At 40.5% G+C, this 18,733-nt stretch overlaps 1 protein-coding gene across 1 annotated transcript in view; it reads right to left on the bottom strand.

Moving 5' to 3' along the window:
• The window catches only part of CACNA1C (calcium voltage-gated channel subunit alpha1 C), a 1,013,247-nt gene that overhangs the window by 226,138 nt on the left and 768,376 nt on the right, over nt 1–18,733 (bottom strand). The window contains exons 8-9 of the mRNA XM_044679095.1: nt 18,398–18,501; nt 10,908–11,080 (exon numbers count right to left, since the gene is read on the bottom strand). Coding sequence (XP_044535030.1) covers nt 10,908–11,080; nt 18,398–18,501 — 277 coding nt within the window. The remainder of the gene's footprint in view (nt 1–10,907; nt 11,081–18,397; nt 18,502–18,733) is intronic.

The raw sequence follows: 18,733 nt of genomic DNA, 5'->3' as shown, positions 1-18,733 counted from the left end.
TCTTTCTTTCTTTCTTTCTTTCTTTCTTTCTTTCTTTCTTTCTTTCTTTCTTTCTTTCTTTCTTTCTTTCTTCCTCCCTTCCTTCCTTCCTTCCTTCCTTCCTTCCTTCCTTCCTTCCTTCCTTCCTTCTTTCCTTCCTTCTTTCCTTCCTTCCTTCCTTCCTTCCTTCCTTCCTTTCCCTAAAGATTTCAGTATTGACTTTTAGGCAGAAGAGTGGCAAGAGCTAGGTAATTAGGGTTAAGTGACTCTCCCAGGGTCACACAGCTAGCAAGTGTCTAAGGACAGATTTGAACTCAGGCCTACCTGACTCCAGGACCAACCCTATAGCACTGTGCTACCTAGCTGATCCATAGGAACTCATTATCAGATTGTAAATATTACCAAAGAGCACAGGGTTGGGGCAGCTGAGCTGGAGCTGTGTCCTGGGACCCCCCCCCCATCTCTAGTAGGCAGGAGAAGGCATTTAAGCTGGCTCTGCACTGGTTTCAGTACTGGGGTCAAACTAGTCAAACCTGGGCAGGAGTGGCCCAGGGCTTTCCTCTTCTTTTCCCCCAGTGTGGATAAATCAGAGTGCTGTCACTGTAGGTCTGCTGCACAGAGGTCCTGGACCTGTCTAGTATGTAGATCTTTCTCTGTATGTCTCGGGGCCGGTGCTACTTGAAACCAAGACAGAGTGAGAAGTGGCAGAGACATTCCAAAGAAGATGTACCGTCAGATCTGCCTGCTTGGTTTTTTTTTTGCACGTCAGCTCAGTGTTGTATCACCGCATGAACACCTTTGTGAAAGAGAGTGCCAACAAGCTCTTTGAGGGCAGGGACTATCATTTTCATCTTTGTATCCCTCCTTCCTCGCCTAGAGTAGATTCTTGAGAAATATTTGTCGAATTACCTCAGAGTCGGCCTATTGTCAGACTGTCCTCTTTCTTTTAAAATGCCAGAGCAGATGATTCCACATTCTCCCTTGGCAATGTGTTCTACTCCCTCAGGAACCTTAGACTTGTCTTGCCTAATGGGTAATCCAGATAGTTGCAGCTGCAGCACTCTCTCTTTCTTTATACCATCTATGGTCCTGGGTATAAAAGTCAAATCAGGACAACAGCGAATGCCTAAGAGGGGAGCCAGGGAAATGCTTGTCTTGTTTTTCTGCATTTCTTACTCAGCTTGTGACGTCTACATGTACTTTGCTCCATCATAAATCTGGCCAGTTGTGGTTTGGGGTTCATTTTGCCTTTTTTTTCCTTAGGAGGTGATGCTAGAGATTTAGCCCTGTAAACTTTGATCCCTGCTCCCCAGCTGAGTGCTCCCTTTTTCATACATCATTCCACAGTGAAATTGGCTCTGCAGGAATGGAAAAAGAGGATGCTTTCTGTCTTGTCAATGAACTATGCAGATATGAGTCAGAAGACACACAGGGGAGCAAATGCCTTCTGAAGGGGAACAATGGTCTGGTTAACCAGTCACTTATCAGACAAGACTGGCACTTTATGGGGATGTAATTCTGCATCCAGACAGTCTATAAAAGTCCCCTAAAGCAAGCAGTATGTGGTTTTCATCTCCTCCCCAATCTATGGAAGTTTTGCTGTTGTTCAGTCATTTCAGTTGCGCCCAATTCTTCTTGATCCCATTTGGGGTTCTTTGGCAAAGATACTAGAGTGATTTGCCTTTTCCTCCTTCAGCTCATTTTGCAGATGAGGAAACTGAGACAAATAGAGTTGAGTATCCGAAGTTAGATTCAAACTCAGATCTTCTTGACTCCAGTTCTGGAGCTCTATCAACTGCACCACCTAGCTGCCCCCATGTATGTAAGTACAGAGTCATTTCTTCAAGGGAAAGAATTTTGTGGCCACCTCTTTTCACAGGAGAAATAAACCTTTTCTAGCCTTCTTTATATTCCACACAGGGAGAAAAAGTTAAGACAATTTTAGGTTTCATTAATAGAGAAATAGTATTCAAGGAACTTTATAGAGCAATGAAGTAAGGATTGATTCTTTATTTGCCCAAGTGTAAAGTAAGGTACAGAAAAAAATTATTTGTCTACAACAACCATAAAATCAAAGAATTTTAGAGCTGAAAGAAATCTTGGAGATCACCATCCAGAGAGCCTACACTCTACTTTGACCACATGAGTCTGCCTACATTTGAGAGGATGGGTCCAGTTCTAGGTGGCATGATTTAGGAAGATCATTAATGAGCTGGAGCATATCCAGAGAAGAGTGGTCATGTTGATGAGGAAATTCAAAAGTATGCTATATGAGAACTGGTGGAAGGAACAGGAAGTAACTTGGAAATAAGATTTAGATGGCAGATTACAATAGTGGTTTTTAAGTCTTCAAAAGATACATATACAAAAGAGAGAATGTACTTTTTTTTCTTTCTCCAGAGGGCAGAACTGTAATCAATGGATGGAAGTTGAAAAGAGGCAGATTTCAGCTCCTTGTAAAGAAAATTTTCCTAGCTAGAACTGTCTAAAAGTAGAGCAGATCCTAAAGCGATGGTCTTTAATCAATCAATCAATCAGTCAACATTTATTAGGCACCTACTATGTGCCAGACACTGTGCTTTAAAGTCTTGAAGTACACATGAAAGACTACTTGTTACAAATGTTGTAAAGGACGTTCCTGCAGTTATGGATTGGACTTTTGAGTTCCTTTCCCAGCTCAGGTACTGTGATTAAACTAACAGCATTAGCCTTTAAAAATCAGGCTGGTTATGATAAACAAGTCAGATATTCTTACTTAGTGCACATTTAAAAATTATCCCTTGAATACCTCTTCTGATGATGTTTTTATGGCCTTAGCCTGAGGAAGCCACATCTCCACACCTTGGAGTGATGGTCAGAGCCATAACCAAGAATTCTAGCACCTGGGACAAATTCAACTGGGTGATAGGGTTGCAGTCACACTAGGGAAGAAACTGCTTATTTCCAGAAAGTATGGCAAAGATTCCTAATTCTCTGAACTCCCAAGAGGAAGTCAAAGAGTGGGGAGGGAAAAGATGGAGGTTACAGCAGGATGGGAAGGTGGGTCCTAGGGCAATAGTGGAACCTTTGAGGGGTAGCCCTGGGAACTTGTAGGACTTGCAGAGAATCAGGAGGAGTAGGCATAATGGGCTGGAGAATTACTGTGGGGAGGAAGTGTGCCTCTATCCTAGGATACTATTGTTCTGAGGCAAAACCTTACTTGTCCTGCTCTATTTACATTTCTGATGATGGTCAGTGCTTGCCAGGGAATTTTCCACAAGGTACATGTCCAGCTAGCTCTTCCTTAGGACACTGACATTCTATGAGCCTGCATTTCTAGTGGGTGCTCAGCTGGGAATGCACAGGAATAAAGATCCCTTTGAGCTCTCAACAGAAGGGAGTTTTATCATCTTTACTAAGTCTTTTTTTCCCTTCTTATTTAATCACCTGGGATAGCTAATTACTGGAACACAATGGCTCTTCAGTTAGAGCGTGACCACCACCCCATGCTGGTGCCTCTCTAATAAGCATCAAGAACAGAAATTACACAAGAAAACCATGAGAAACAGGAGAAATCTAGGCAACACATGTTTCAAGGGATTTTATCCCATGTGACAGCCCCCTAGCACAGGGCACATTCAAGGTAAGTAAGTAATGCTCGAAACTTGAAAATAACCCAAAATATGTACTTATGCTTGATGTAGACAATCATGTAGGCTACTTGTATCCAGACCACAACTCGAGAGTCAGATAAAGAGCTTTCATGTATAAGCAAAGGCCCTTTATTACCTTTAATTCTTGTATTAGAATACTTTGTAATCTTAGACCATATATGTTATGAAGGAGTCACATGACTCTTTCAGTTAATGACAATTATAAATATGATGGGAATCACATAGATATGAGTTCCGCTAAAATATAAGCTTTATTGGAGGCAGCCATGGTGTAGCAACTAGAGAGATGGCCCTGAAGCCAGCTCTCCCTCTGATACACATAGATCCTGTGATTCTGGGCAAGTCCCTTAATCTCCCACTGCTCTAGGCAACTTTCTACACCTTTAAATTGCAGAGGAATTGGCTGAGGGAGTTCCTTGTAATGATGAAATCAGAGGTCTAGCCCCAGTCTATTATCCCTTATTCCTGCTCTTCTACATCCCTCAGCCTGTTGATTTATATACATTTTTTTTTCTGGCTTAGGCTCCAAAACTTGGAGATTGGAGACCACATATAAATGATTTCTACATATAACCTGAACCTCAAAGTCCATTCATATAGGCCTTTCTCCTCACTGGTGGAGATCAAAGCTCTGCACCTGCAACAGGAGAGGGGCAGAATAAGTGAAAACATGTGAGAGGAGTACACCAGTCTCTTCAGGTTCTGCCCTTGTTCCAGGCTCCTCTGGCTTCCAGCCTTGAGAGAGAAGATGGATGATGCTAATCTCATTTCAGATTGCTAAAGAGAAAATAAGACTCTGGGAAAAAGCTGACATAAAAGGAGCTAGCAGTCTTCAGCATGTCCTTATCTCCAGTTTACTATACTAGAGACTTCTGGGAACCCCTTTAGTGAGATCTGGGACTCTCCATCTTCCTAGAATTGAATTATCTCTCTCTCAAATGAACTCCTTCATTCTGTATCATCTGGTACATATTCTCATATGCATATTTCTTTTGATTTCTCTTTTGCTATGTGTCTGTTTGTTGTAGAACTGGTATTTGGCTGGTATTGTGCCCTGGGCTAGAATTAAGAGAAGAGATTCCTAATCTACACTAGGAGAGCAGAACCATCAGCCTCTACTCTCCACTTCCAGCTTCTCCTCTGAGCAGGAAATAACATCTTCTTTGGAAAAAGAGCCAGGGAGGGGAAGGAAACATTAGAGATATATCTGATATTCATGCTTCTCTATTCACCATACAACATCCCCATGCTACTTGTAGGAGGAAAGCCTCACTACATGTGATTCACAGAAAAAACGTTCCATGCTAATCTCCCCCAACTCTGCATACTGAAGTCTTTTATCTCCTTCCAGGTCTAGCTTAATGCCACTTTCTCCATTAAAAGTGTCTTGATCACTCCTCACCTGGAGATGAACTTCCTGGAAACTACCATACTGCTCTGTCTTTTTGAATGAATTTACATTTTCTAACTTGTATCATACAAGTCTATCCTGCATCATTTTGCCTGGACCTCCATATCCAATGAGTTGACAAATGCAATTGGCTCTACCTCCACAATATCTTTTGAATCTTTTCCCCTTTTCCTTCTTCACAGAGTTACCTAACTCTAGTTCTGGCCCTCATTTTATTTCTCACTTGGACTATTGCAATGGCCCTCCCTAACTGACTTTCTGTCTTTTGTCTCATCCTTCTCCAAATCACATAGTTCCCAGATGGATATTCCTAAACCATGTCACTCTTCTGCTGGAGAATAACTAATTACCTTTACAATAAAACAAAATCCCTCTCTTTAGCTATTAAAGTCCTTCACAATATGACTCCAACCTTTCCCTCTAGAATGAATGCAAACCATTCCATCTTACCCACTCTAAGGTCCATTCATTCTGGCCCACTTTGCTCTTCCCCAAAGGCATCTTGTGAACTCTCCTCCAACTCTAGGACTCTGGGATTCTCTGGAAAGAATATTGACCCTGAAGTCTTAGGACCTGGCTTCAAATTCCATCTCTACTGCTTACTACCTTGGATAAGTTCTTAAAACTCTCTGGGCCTCGGTTTCTTCTTCTGTAAAATAGGAGGGTTGGACTGGGGGATCTCTGAGAATCCTTCTAACCCTTGACCTCGGAGCCTTAGATCATTTCCTTCTCTAAACCTTAAGATCCTAGCTGATTGCCAATTGACAACACATACAATTATTCTTATAATGTTTTGTTTAATGTAGTGTTTTTGTGCAGCCAATTAGAGATGCTGGTCAGGCCGTGTCTGTTGTTATATATAGAAATGCTCTGTAAGTACCCTTCAATTGTATACTCCTTGAAGGTGGGCACTGTGTTCTTCATAAGGGTTTGTTGAATTTAATTAAATGCATTTTAAAAATTACTTCATCATTTGCCTAATTATCCTCATTGAATGAATGCAAAGAATGAAAAATCAGCTCTGTGCAATCAAACGGACAAGAATGCCTTTAGCAGGAGTATGAAGAGCAAATACTTCGGTGGGCTCCTTTCTTTAAACACTGCAAAAGGATTCTGAGCTTCTGTGATTATGCTCTCCAAATGTGTCCTTTCTTCTCTGCTTCATTCTCTACCTTTTGGCCAGTTTCCTCAGTGGCGACTCTTGGATCCAAAGCCCTCCCAGTTCCAAGGGCAATTCGTGTTAATTGAAAATTGATGTCTACTGTGAATGTTGCCATAGAAAAAGATGGAATGGCCTGTCTAAAGAGACTAGCTACCTCCTTAGGGTCCCAGGCAGTCTAAAATAATTCTGACTAGCTGTGATTAATTAAGGATAACCACTTTCCTTCCCTATGCACCTTCATCTTCCGCTCTTTCATTGTGGCCTGGATCTGCAGATGACAGATGGTTAAGGTCATCTCCCAGGACAGACTGCCTACAAACCAGGGCTTCAGTCTTATTCCAGGACTAATATTTTGACTGAAGAAACAGGAAATGGCAACTTATTTTTGCATATAGTGTGCCAGCAAATTCATTTATTGTGGAAAAAAATGCAGAGAAATGTATCCAACTTTAGCTTCTGTCATCTCCTTGCAAAAAACAACCAATGGCTTCTACCTCAAATTCAGCCTGCCTTGTCTCTCTCCTTGGGGAGCTGTCATCGCGGCAGTAGTATATCCACAGGAGGGTCTAGTGGAATGAGTAATGGACCAGGGTTCGAATTCCAGTACTGTTACTTACTACCTGCATGATCTTGGGGAAGTCATTTCATTTTAGAGACTTCAGTTTCCTTGGCTAAAAAAAGAAAGCGATGGATGAGATGATCGCCAAGGTCCTGTTCATTTCTGAAATTTATGAAATAATGAGCCTTGACCATGGGTAAGAGCCAGAATCTACTGCTAGTGTCTTTTCCATTCCCAAATCTAAATATCGATTCACTTATAGTAGAGAGAATTAGAAAATGGAATATTACATGATTTTATTTTTCTGTCCTTCTGAGCACCTGATAATATTTTTAATCATGGCATCAGTGAAGTTAGTAAACACACAAAGAGGAAGTTGAATTGTATCCTGTGAAATAGCTGTATTGTATAAAATAGGTTAAGAAGGCATTTAGGCAATGTCTTCTCTTATGCATTTGCTTCAAAGTGATGAATGCCAAGCCCCAAATAGCAGATAAGCTCCAGAAAGCTTAATATGAATAGATAATAGGGACATAGGCTGGCTAACTCAGACTATGCCACTAGCTACTACTTTGATCTCTCCAACTTACAATTTTAATTGCAACTCATTAGAGACACATCCTAAGAGAATCTACCTTTTATATCTGGTCTCCTGCATTCTAGCTTGTCTATTTCCTTCTGACCTTCTAATTCTTGAGTCTTCCTCACCCTTCCTACACTTAATAATAATACTTACAATACTAGCTAGTTTTCATATAGCTTTTTAATGGCGGCTAGGTGGCACCATGGTGCATAGAGCACTGGTCCTGGAGTCAGGAAGACTCATCCTGAGTTCAAGTCCAACCTCAGATAATTACTTGCTGGGTGATCCTTGGCAAGTCACTTAAGTCCGTTTCCCCCAATTTCCTCATCTGTAAAATAAGCTGGAAGAGGAAACAGCAAACCAAAAGAAGCCCCCAAATGGAGTTCTGAAAAGTCAGACACGATCGAAAAGGACTGGACAACAGCAACAAAAAAAAAAATGCTTTTGCAAATATTCTCTCATTCTCTCACAAGAACCCTGGGAGGTTAAGTGATACTTTTACCCTTATTTTACAGATATAGAAACTGAGGCAGACAGAAGTTAAGTGATTTGTCTAAAGTCTATTAAGCATCAGAGTTCACATCTGAACTCAGCTCTTCTTGACTTTGGTCTTGTGTTCTATCCACGACACCACCCAGCCGCCTATAAACTACTTAATATTTTCTTGAATTAAAAAAGAGATATTTGTTATGGACTCAGGAGAGAGGAAGAGGAGCCAGTTAACTAAAAGATTATGCAATGAGTACAACACCAAAATCTGTCCGCCATTCAAATTAAGTCTTCCCCATTGGCTAAAAAAGATCCTAGAACTAGAAGAATGATCTAATGAGTCGGAGCCAGAAAACCTACATGTTTGAATTCTATTCTGTGAGGCCACAAGAGGCTAAATGCTTGGATTGAGATGGAATCGGGATGGCTAAATTAGCCATCAGAAACTTTCATTGAGGATCAGTTTAGAAAATGTAGATGGTATTCCATCTGGGAGATTGACTTTTTAAATACAAATTTGCATTTACCTGCCTTTATATTATTTCTGAATTCATATAATCTTTCTTTTCCCCTTCCAAATAAGCCCTTCAAATATAAACTTTTGAACCGGAGTCCGTGGCAACAGAGGATAGAAAGGAAAGTCATTGGTTAGACTGGGCACGTACATTTGGTGGAAGTGTCAGAAAAAAGGAAAGCATGTCATTTGGATTCGGCGTGTCCGATCTCTGGACCTAAGGAGTCATACTAGCTCAGGAGTCAGGGAGGTCTAGAAAGCTTGGTCCGTCCAAGCTTGGGTTAGAGACCTGAGAAGTTTAGATATTAGATGAAGGTGAAAACCTGGGTCCAAGGCAGAATGTGGTATGCCAATTCCAGTGGGGAAAACTGATGTCTAGGAAGCTAATAGCCTAAGGCCTGGGACTCAATCCTTCATAATTCTCATCCTGCTTCTAAATAAAGCACAGCTATTTCAGGAAGAAACAAAACCCAGAGCACAAAGAATCACTAATTGAAAAGAATAAAGAACTTTAATGTTCACTGTATTGTTATTATTACTATCAGCATTTATATAGTGCTTTAAGATTTGCAAAACACTTTATATTCTCTCCTTTTATCCTTGTATAACCCTGGGAGATAGGTACTATTATTCCCTTCATTTTAATGATGGAGAAACCGAGGCAAGTGGAGGTTATGTGACTTGCTGCCGTTCAAAGAGATACTATCTGAGGTGAGATTAGAACTTAGTCCAATGGATTGGTTCATTGAACCTGATTCATAGTTCAGTGGACCTTGGACTTATTCCATGTCCAAGACTTTACTCTATAGGATCATAGGCTTATAGGACTTTAGAGATGAAAGTTATCATGGGATCACAGATCTGGAACTAGGGCCATTTAGGACATTCCGAAGCCATTTAGTCTAATCCTCTCATTTTATACAGGACAAAACTGAGACTGTGGGGGAGGGCATGGTGGTAGTCAAGTGACTTGGTCAAGGTCACATAAGCACTAAGCATTAGAGAGAGCATTTGAACACTTTAGCCTCAAATGATGTGTGGGTGAGATTTTTCTTTTTCCAAAATCTTGTTTTAGAATTTGGATGGATGGGTATTTCGGACATGAGAGGCAACTAGTTTGTTACCCCAGCACTGCACGTTCTGTGGTCTGATTCCAGTTTCTGGAATTAGCTCATTTAATGGGTAAAAAGGGGAGAGATGAATTTTCATAGAAGTTCTTGCTCTAGACAGGGGGTTGCGACCTGTCTCTGTGGATGGTGAATAGTGGCTCAACAAATGGTATATAATAAACTTTAAAAATAATATATACTGAGAATAATGCTCTCACCCCTTATTCTTGAGATAGGGATACCAGCCTTGAAATTTGTTGAATGGATGAACAGAGGTCCTAATTCTCCTGTTTGTTTTTTTTTTTAACAGGTAATTTGCCCTGTCTTTCTGCACAACCCTTCTCCTTAAACTAGCGCTGAAAAGTAGTTGCCTAGTGGATATATTGGCCAGCAGTCCCCAAACTCCATCTATATCAGGATGTTTCCTCAGAGGTAGCTTCATGATAGTAATCCTCATCCTCTCCATACTGTCAGGGACTCTGTCCTTTAACCTTCAAGACAATTCATTCAAAACTGGTTTTTCACATAAATTTCTACTTAAACTATTTTTAAAAAAAAACCCCTTTACTTTTCATCTCAGAATCAATACCATGTACTGGCTTCAAGGCAGAAGGGTGGTGAGGGCTAGGCAATGGGGGTCAAGTGACTTGCCCAGGGTCACACAGCTAGGAAGTGTCTGAGGCCAGATTTGAACCCAAGAAGTTCCATCTCTGGGACTGGCTCTCAATCCACTGCTGCCTCCTTAAATGATTAAAAAATAGTCATTAGTCTTTTGCTTATGTGTTTGCTGGCTTGGCTTTAGTTTTCTGTTTTCAAATGAATTGATCACAAAGGCTGAATCTGATAAATTCATCCAAGCAATCAATGGAATTAGAAAGGATGCTCCTAGGTAAGACTTGAGTGTCATAGACTTGTGACCTCTACCATTGCCAATGAGGAGCTTCTCCCTTTCCTCTTCCATCTTCTCCCTTCCCCAAATTCCTGGTTAGGACAGACCTTTGGGTTGGTTTTCTGTATGGGATGTACCTGGAGCCACCAAACCTTAGGAAAGAGAGCCCTATGAAATAGAAACGTTTTCCAGTTGTCTGGAAATGTAACCTGGCATGCGAAAGAATAAGTGAAGAGGTAACAGTACTGGCTTATAAAAGGGTTGTCTTCAAAAGGGAATCTTTATTGGCAGTTATCAATGATTTCTTCTCCCATCCCCTATACACACATACACATACATGAACACACACACATTTTTATTAATGTTAAAGATATCAGCAGGGAATGAGAAGAAGCTCTTTGGAAATTATTTTACATCCATGTCACAATTCTCTTTACCGCAAACATCACAATGTTCTAATTTATAAGAAGAACCTTGTCTCAAGACCCCGTTGAAGTTTGGGTGAGAGAAGACTCCCTCCCTCCCAACACAGCCCAAAAGATTAAGAAGAGTTGCTTACTGTTTCTGGGCTTCTCCTCATCCATGCCTTCATCTTCATTCTCAGGGTCAATATCTTCAGCTTGAGTGATCCAGTCCAGGTAGCCCTTGAGGTCCTCTTCCAGCTGCTGCTTCTCTCGCAGCTTTTGGAAGTCTCCCCGAGCCTTTGCCTTCTCCCTCTCTTTGGAAAACTCTCTGGTGAGAGTGTGGGAGTTGTGTGGGGTGGGTGGGGTGGATGGAGATAGGGAGAGAGGAGGAGGAGGAGATGGGGATCAGGAAGGGGATATTGAAAAAACAACAGGATTAGATAGGGTTCCATAGGAAAATCTGCCCAAATGCCCTTTTCTTTGACATATACATCTATGCCCTCTATAAAGCCCTACCACTATACACTCCACTTCTCACACGAATGTGGAAGAAGCAATGAAGATCTTCAGAACCATCCCCAAACAATCCAAATGGGGGAAGTGTGGCTGGGGAAGGTTGCCTCTATTACAGATCATGATTTTAATATTTCTGCAGTACTTCTTCTCTCAGAACCCCTAATAAGCAGCAGTGTGAAAGCTTAGAAGAATGGAATACATGATTTTATCCCTGTTTAAACATACACTTCCCAGCATCCTGGTACTTATTAGTAGACAACATGGGAATTCTCATGTTGAACCAGGTTATAAAGGGCATTCAGGGGGGAATGTCTTAGTCCCTGACGTCTCTGCTCTCCACATTTAAGAACACTCAATGGCTGTTAGTGTGTCCAGAAGGAGTTTTAGACCAAAGGTTCTTTCCCACTGTTAAAAAACAAAAATAAATATCAAAGATTCCAAACACAAGAAAATATCCTTTGTTAAAAACCTCAGATAATATGAAAATGGAAAAATAAATTTAATTTGAAGACAGCAATGATCTCAGTGGAAAGAGAATTTTGCTGGCAAAGTGCTTCTTGTCTATCTATTTGACTGGGGTTCTTTCTTTATCTGTTATTTTGGATTCCACAAAGAACTCTTTTGCTTTATTCTTCTCAACTCATATTCATTTGTGTATGTGTGTGGGTGTATTGTGAGCACATGCGTGTTAAAGATAGTGAGACTAGTGTTACTTATAAGTCTGGGTTTCAGCTTTCAAAGAAGAATTATTGTTTATTTGTCCTTCACCATGTTGGAATAATTTAGTAGGTACCTGATGCCTTAGTTTTTCCATCCTCTTCCTAAAAAGTTCCAACTCTAAGCTCAGAGGTGGTAGAACTCAACTGGGATAGAAAGGAATTTCTTTCCTGCAGCTAGGAATTCTAATTGGAATAGACACATGGAAGAGGGAAGAGTAGTCCAGATGAACTATAGAATAGCCATTTAATTGGCAACATTATTATCATTATGCACATTAAAAAATAACAACTCTTACCTTCCACCTTAGAATCAATATTGAATATTGGCTCCAAGGCAGAAGAGCAGTAAGGGCTAGGAAATGGGGGTTAAGTGATTTGCCCAGGGTCACACAGCTAGGAAGTGTCTGAGTCCAGATTTGAAACTGGGACCCTCCATCTCTAGCCTGGCTCTTTATTCACTGAGTTTCCTCCTTGCCATATGCCGTTTTGAGGTTGAGCATTTTGTCTCTGCAGTCTGATTGCACTGCTTACAACCTTCATCATTTGGATGGGGCCATGCACCATAACATAATATGCTAGGTTTCTGGCTGTATGTGTGGAGGGGTAGAGGGAGGGAGGGTGGTTAGTACAAAGAAAGTGAGGAAAAATGGGGCAGGGAACTATTTTTCTATTTGGGTGAGGTGGGGGGGGGGGAATCCTCATTCTAATGACTTCTCTTCAACGGCTTCCTTAAAGACATTCTGGCTTGGATTGAATTTTCTTTTTAAATTTCATTGAATCCAATTCTAATACGATTTATATTTCTCTTTCCCTGGCTCCTGGCCAGCCAACTACATAACTCCATTTACTTTCTTTGGGAGTTTTTATGTTAAGGAAAAAGAACCAGAAAAACAGCTGGCACTGAAGATGGCCTCCTCACCACCTCCCGTAGCCCTCAATCATTTGTTTAAGTGCCATGGGTGGAGCTGGCCAGTCAGCAATGCAGGCTCCCCTGCCCCACTTCTTGTCCTTCTCTTATGAGTCCCCAAAGGATAGTGCCTTCCTCCAGGATTCCATTTTGGTTGGTTACCTCATTTGGTTTCCCTCAGAAACTACCTTTCAAGACCTATCCTGTTATCTATACCTTTCCTATTTCTAATAGAAACTGAACCCCTCACTCATAGGGTTCCCGTGGGGCAAGTTCCCCATATCAGGAGGGCATGAGGAACTACATAAATATTCTACTTTTTGTTATAGGAAATCCAGACTGAGAGAGAGCTCAAGTTCTGGTCCTAATCAGAGCACTCCATGCCTCTAGAGGGACGATAGGCTCATAGGATTTTAAAGCTGGAAGAGACCTTGGAAGACTCCTCGTTTAATAAATAAGGAAACTGAGGCTTCAAGAGATAAAAGGACTTACCCAGAACCTAGAACAAACTAGAATAGGGTGGAAATCAAATCATTATGTGGAATGAGAATTATTTATATAACCAGAAGCTCACTAAAAATGTGGGAGATGAAAAATGAAGGTCTTTGTACCTGCTTATAAGATATTTAACTTTTATGTGTCTTAAAACGTCATTTACTTGCCTGATACAATTACAGATTTTGGGGTTGGGCAGGAGAGAACCCTTCTGTAGGCCCAATTATGCTACAGTATAACCCAGATATGTAGCAGAGAGGAAGGAAATAAGGGCTGGTCCGAGTCAAACCAAAAACAGTAATGATTTGCTGGGTGGCAGAGCCTGGCTCTTTTATCTTCCCACTTGGATGCCAGCCATCTTTCTGTGCTGGGGCCTGAGCTAATGAAGACATTTAAACCCTAACCTGATGGGAGCTGTGTCGGGCCTTGGGACTGATGCTGGTTTTACAATCAGTCACAGCCCTGGATTTTGTCATAAGGAAGAAACACATTCGCCACCAGCAAAAGCTACCAAGAAAAACTAGGCTGAGAGTCCGTGTGTTATTTTTTTTTCTCTCGTGTTGTTGTCTAGAAATTAAAACATACAATGGGAGATGCAATTGAAAAGTCTAGGCCATATAGACTGTTGGCCTAGATGAGCTTTCAAATTTTTTTCCAGTTCTAAATCTTAATCTAAGGTCTTAGCTTTGTTTGGGAGAAATTCCCTCAGAAACTAATGAAGCCTCTTGCATACCTACCCACTGAAGAATATATTCTAGTTTTTCACTTCGAACCTTCTAAAATAGTTTTGAATTTGAACAATTTGAACTGGTGACAGTTCTTCTAGTTAAAAGCCCAGGGGTTATAAATTTCCTTCTCCAGTAAATCATTGGTTCTTCCCTTTCTTTCTTGGGCTAAGGACTTCTCAGGGGGACAAGAGTTTAGTAATTATTATGCCAAAGAGATTCCAAGTCCCATACCTTTTGTTGCCAGCTAAAGGCATTTTTTTGAATATTCTTCAGAAGGAAAAAATGTTGAAGATTTTAGATTTGGTGGGATATTAGCTGATTCAGCATCAAAAACAATGTCAAGAATAATCCTGAACCTGTGACTAATTATTTTTAGCTCTCAAAATGAAGCTTCTACAGGAGATTGTAATGAAGGGCCAAATGGGAAAAATACCTGCCTTCCACAACTCACAAGACTATTGTGAGAACAAATGAGATGATGAATATATATATATATATATATGTACATATATACATACACATGTATATGTAAACATGTTTATCACTATTAGATTTTATATACTTTGAATGTGTAAAGTGATGAATGTCAGGTAATGCATCTCATTTACATGGCATTTTCAGTGAATTAAGTATTCTGATTAAATCATCATCATCATCATCATCATCATCATCATCGCCATCATTATCATCACGATGAAACTTCATTTCCTGGACATTTCCAGATTCCTTATCCCTTATGAATGCCAGATAAATGATAGCTGACATTCACATAATGCTTTATGTTTTACAAAAGACTTTGTACACATAATCTCATTTGGTCCTAACAATAACCCAAGACAAGCAGTGCAAGTATTATTGTTTGCCATTTTCCCGGAGAGGAATTAGTTTCAGAAGGGTTAAATTTCCATTTTATACTCATAAGTGAATTTAGAGTATTCAACAAATCTTGAGTTTTCCATTTGACCACAACTGCTTCAAGCATAATTCTTACAGCATGGAAATTATTTTTTTCTAAAGTGAACTACAGACTTTCCTGACTTCATGAATAGAGCATGCTGAATATAGTTTAATTTTTTTAATAACTACAGGTTAGTTTGATAAATATCACTCATTGAACTCTTCATGTTCTCATTATTGAGATGTCTGCTATGTCTACTCCATACTCTCAGATAGTTGAGTTATACTCTTTGGTAGCTGTGATGTTTTCCATCTCATTTGTGCTTTCAGGTTTGTTGAAGTGGCTGCCCTAAGTGAAATGACCCCAGACTACTATTCTAGTTGATGATTCCAGTCCCTCTTCCCTGGTTCTATCAGGTGGACATTTGATCAGCCAGTGGAAAAAAGTTCAAGAAGGTAACTTCAGTTTTGAGAACCCGGATATTTTAAAAAATCTGTGAGCAGCTTCCTGCCTTGTCAGTGGAGGATTAGCTATTAGTGACTTCTGTGAAGCAGGAAGGACAATTGGTTCTTTCCCAATTTCTCCTTCTCCATCTTCCCCTCTGATCATCTTCTCTGGGCAGAGAATCTGGCACAGGCAGAGCTGATGATCTTGCCAGGAAATCTGGAGGGCAGAGCTTTGGCCATGAGGAATATAGCAGTGTCACCAAGAATTGGTTATATGGCACTTCCTTGTAAGATTTCCAGGAAAGATCTTTGCATTAGATTTGCATTCAAAGGTTAAGGAATTTATCAAAAATATTGGACTGGTGCTGACTGCAAGCAGTCAGAAGTGGTCTTGGGAACTAACAGTTTCATGGCCAAATTCTGGCTTTAAGTAGATTTTTTCCTTTTTCCTTTCTTTACTTGTTGACTTGATGTAACCTACTTTATTTTGCCAGCTACCACTACTGAAGAAAGGAGTTTTTCTGTTGGTGGCATTTCTAGGGACAGATCCCAAGATGGCAAGGAGAATAAAATAAATCTCCAGATTGAATCCTCATTCTCAACCTCAGATTTCTATGGGAAGGATTACATAGATATTCAGATATAGGCCATGTTCTTAGAAGTAAAAGAAAGATAATTTGGCTTAATCCTTAAAGTTCTGACTTTGAACTCTGTTCAGTCTTGTTCATTGTGGGTTTCAAGACAAACGGTGTGGTAAAATGAAAAGTGCCCTAGATTGGAAGTCAGGAGATCTAAGCAGCATGGTGTAGGGGAAAAGAACATTGAATCTTGGGTCAGAGGACCTGGTTTCAAATCTTGGTTCTACCATGTGGGATTCTTTTTGAACCCACTCATTTGAAACAAGATGGACCCCTACACATGAGATCAATATGCTTCAGCTCTCTGGGTCTCAACTTTCCCATCTGTGAATTGAGTAGGTTGTATTAGAGGATCAAAAACACCCCATCTAGTTCTAACATTCATTCTATTAAAAAATTAATATATTTATATCAATAATTAATATATTAAATAATAATCTCCTTTCTCTTCCCACCCCTCTCTATCTACCTCTATTATAGGGAATGAGGTTAGACTGAACTGTAGTTTCAAGATTATCCTTGAGAGGTGAACTTCAAAACACATAAATATTTTCTTGTGTTGGAATATAAATATAGAATATGACTATAAAAATTGCCCCATTTCCCATGCATTTGATCAGAGGATTTTGCTTTCCTCCCACCTCTATTTAATATTTCCCCCTTAAAGGTTTTCACTGGCTTTCATTCATGAGCTCACCTTGGAATGAGAAAAGGGATTAGGTCACCATAATCTGTAAAATAAGTTGCCCTCACTAGAGAGGAGAAATTTCCCAATTTCAGAGAACCAGAACACCAATTCTGTGATGTTCCCAATCTCTCTGGAGCTTAGCAGTAACTACTCCTGAGTTATGTACAAGCTGGCAATGGCAGGCCAGCTTTCTTCTCTGAATGTCTCTTGGCTTTAATGGCCCTTGGCAACTAAGAGAAGCTGATCTGAACTGTTCTCACTGGGGTCCAAAATAATTGTAATGTCATCACAGATGTAGTTCAGCAAAGGCAGCAACAGAGCAGCAACAATGAACCAAAGACTCTTCAGTAAGGGTTTTTAGGGCCAGTCTTGGCATGACTGGTGTGAGCATATGGTAGGGTGGGTGGGTGGTGAGGAGGCATTCTGCTGGCTCCCCAAGGTGCACAGATGTCTACCCATGGGATATTTAATACCCCAATCATACCCCATTTCCTCCACATTTTAAAAAATCTGACTTCAAAATTACATTGGATCTTATTCTCTTAGCATACTGTGGTGGGCTGGGTAATGAAGACTTTCTCTTGGAAAATGAGGGAAATTGTAATCTGTGCCTCATATTCCTAGTTACCTTATCTCTTCAAATGACCACGTTCCCTTTCCACTGAGGAAAAGGTACATTGGCAATAAGGTCCTTTGGTCTTTGAAAATCATCCCTCGTGTTCTTTTAGTTGTACAAAATGAAGCTAAATGAAAGCAAGTCACATTCATTCTACCATTACGATCTCCTATTTCATGCACATCGAAGGCTGCTATATATGTTAAAAGACAATCTCTGAGCTTCCCCTGATACCAATTGAATGTGTTGCCTTCCCTACTTAAGAGAAACAATTTTTATGCCACAGTGCAATAGAGCATCATGCTCTCATGGAGAGGTTACTTGTGGTAGGATTGATAGAGTAGACATAATGACTGTCATAGCAGCCTCGTCGCCTCTTGCTGAAGCCATCTGTTCACCTCTGGTGTCTATCATCCAGACCAGTGGATTGGTTGTTGGGAATCTGTGCTCTTTATCTAAACAGGTCGAGATTATTTGTTTGAAGGCTCCTCAACTGACTTATTTGTCTCGCTAGGTTCATTGAGACCCAGAGAAGGTGTAAAGCCAAGAATGAAAAGAATAAATAAAACAAATGAAAAACAATAATGTTTTCCTTAGTACTGCTTACCCGCTAAGGACACCGAGAACCAAGTTAAGAACAAAAAATGACCCTATGATGATTAGTGTAACAAAATAGATCCAGGGCCAGTCCCTTCCTACGGCATCATTGACCTGGAAGAATGGAATGATAGTTAGTGAGACACACTCTGCAACCGAGCATGGCAAAGCTCCACTGGGCACCCAAGTCACTGGTATCAGGAATATTGGGGCCTGACTCTTCTTCTAGGCCAAATTAGAAGCCAAATGTTGTCATCATGTGAGTGATTTTATTTGAACCAAGAGATTTTGATTATCTGTGTTTTCCCATATCCACAAGGGTCCCATCCATGAAGATCCTAGTGATGGAGCCCTGCTCGGCTGCATTGGAAAGAGGACATGGAGATGTTCAGCTTACCCGCTCAACACACCGAGAACCAGATTTAGAACGAAAAAGGATCCAAAGATGACCAGACTGACAAAATACACCCAGGGTAACTCATAGCCCATTGCGTCTTGCATCTGGAAAGATGAAGGAAAGTTGGGAGAGAAAGGAAGTTAGGAGAGAAAGAAAGCAGAAACATGTTAGAGCAGAGAGGCAAGTGGGAAAGTATGTAAACAGAACCTGTGAAGGACCCATTTGTCTGGACTTAATTTTCCTCCATGAACATGATTACCATTTTTTCCTTTTTATATCATCAGCCCTCAAACTATCTACCCATAACAAGCACTTGAGTTGTTGTGGTCCTTAAAA

This window comes from Gracilinanus agilis, chromosome 5, assembly GCF_016433145.1.
Source record: "Gracilinanus agilis isolate LMUSP501 chromosome 5, AgileGrace, whole genome shotgun sequence".
NCBI lineage: Eukaryota > Metazoa > Chordata > Mammalia > Didelphimorphia > Didelphidae > Gracilinanus > Gracilinanus agilis.
This window is presented reverse-complemented; position numbering and strand designations above follow the sequence as displayed.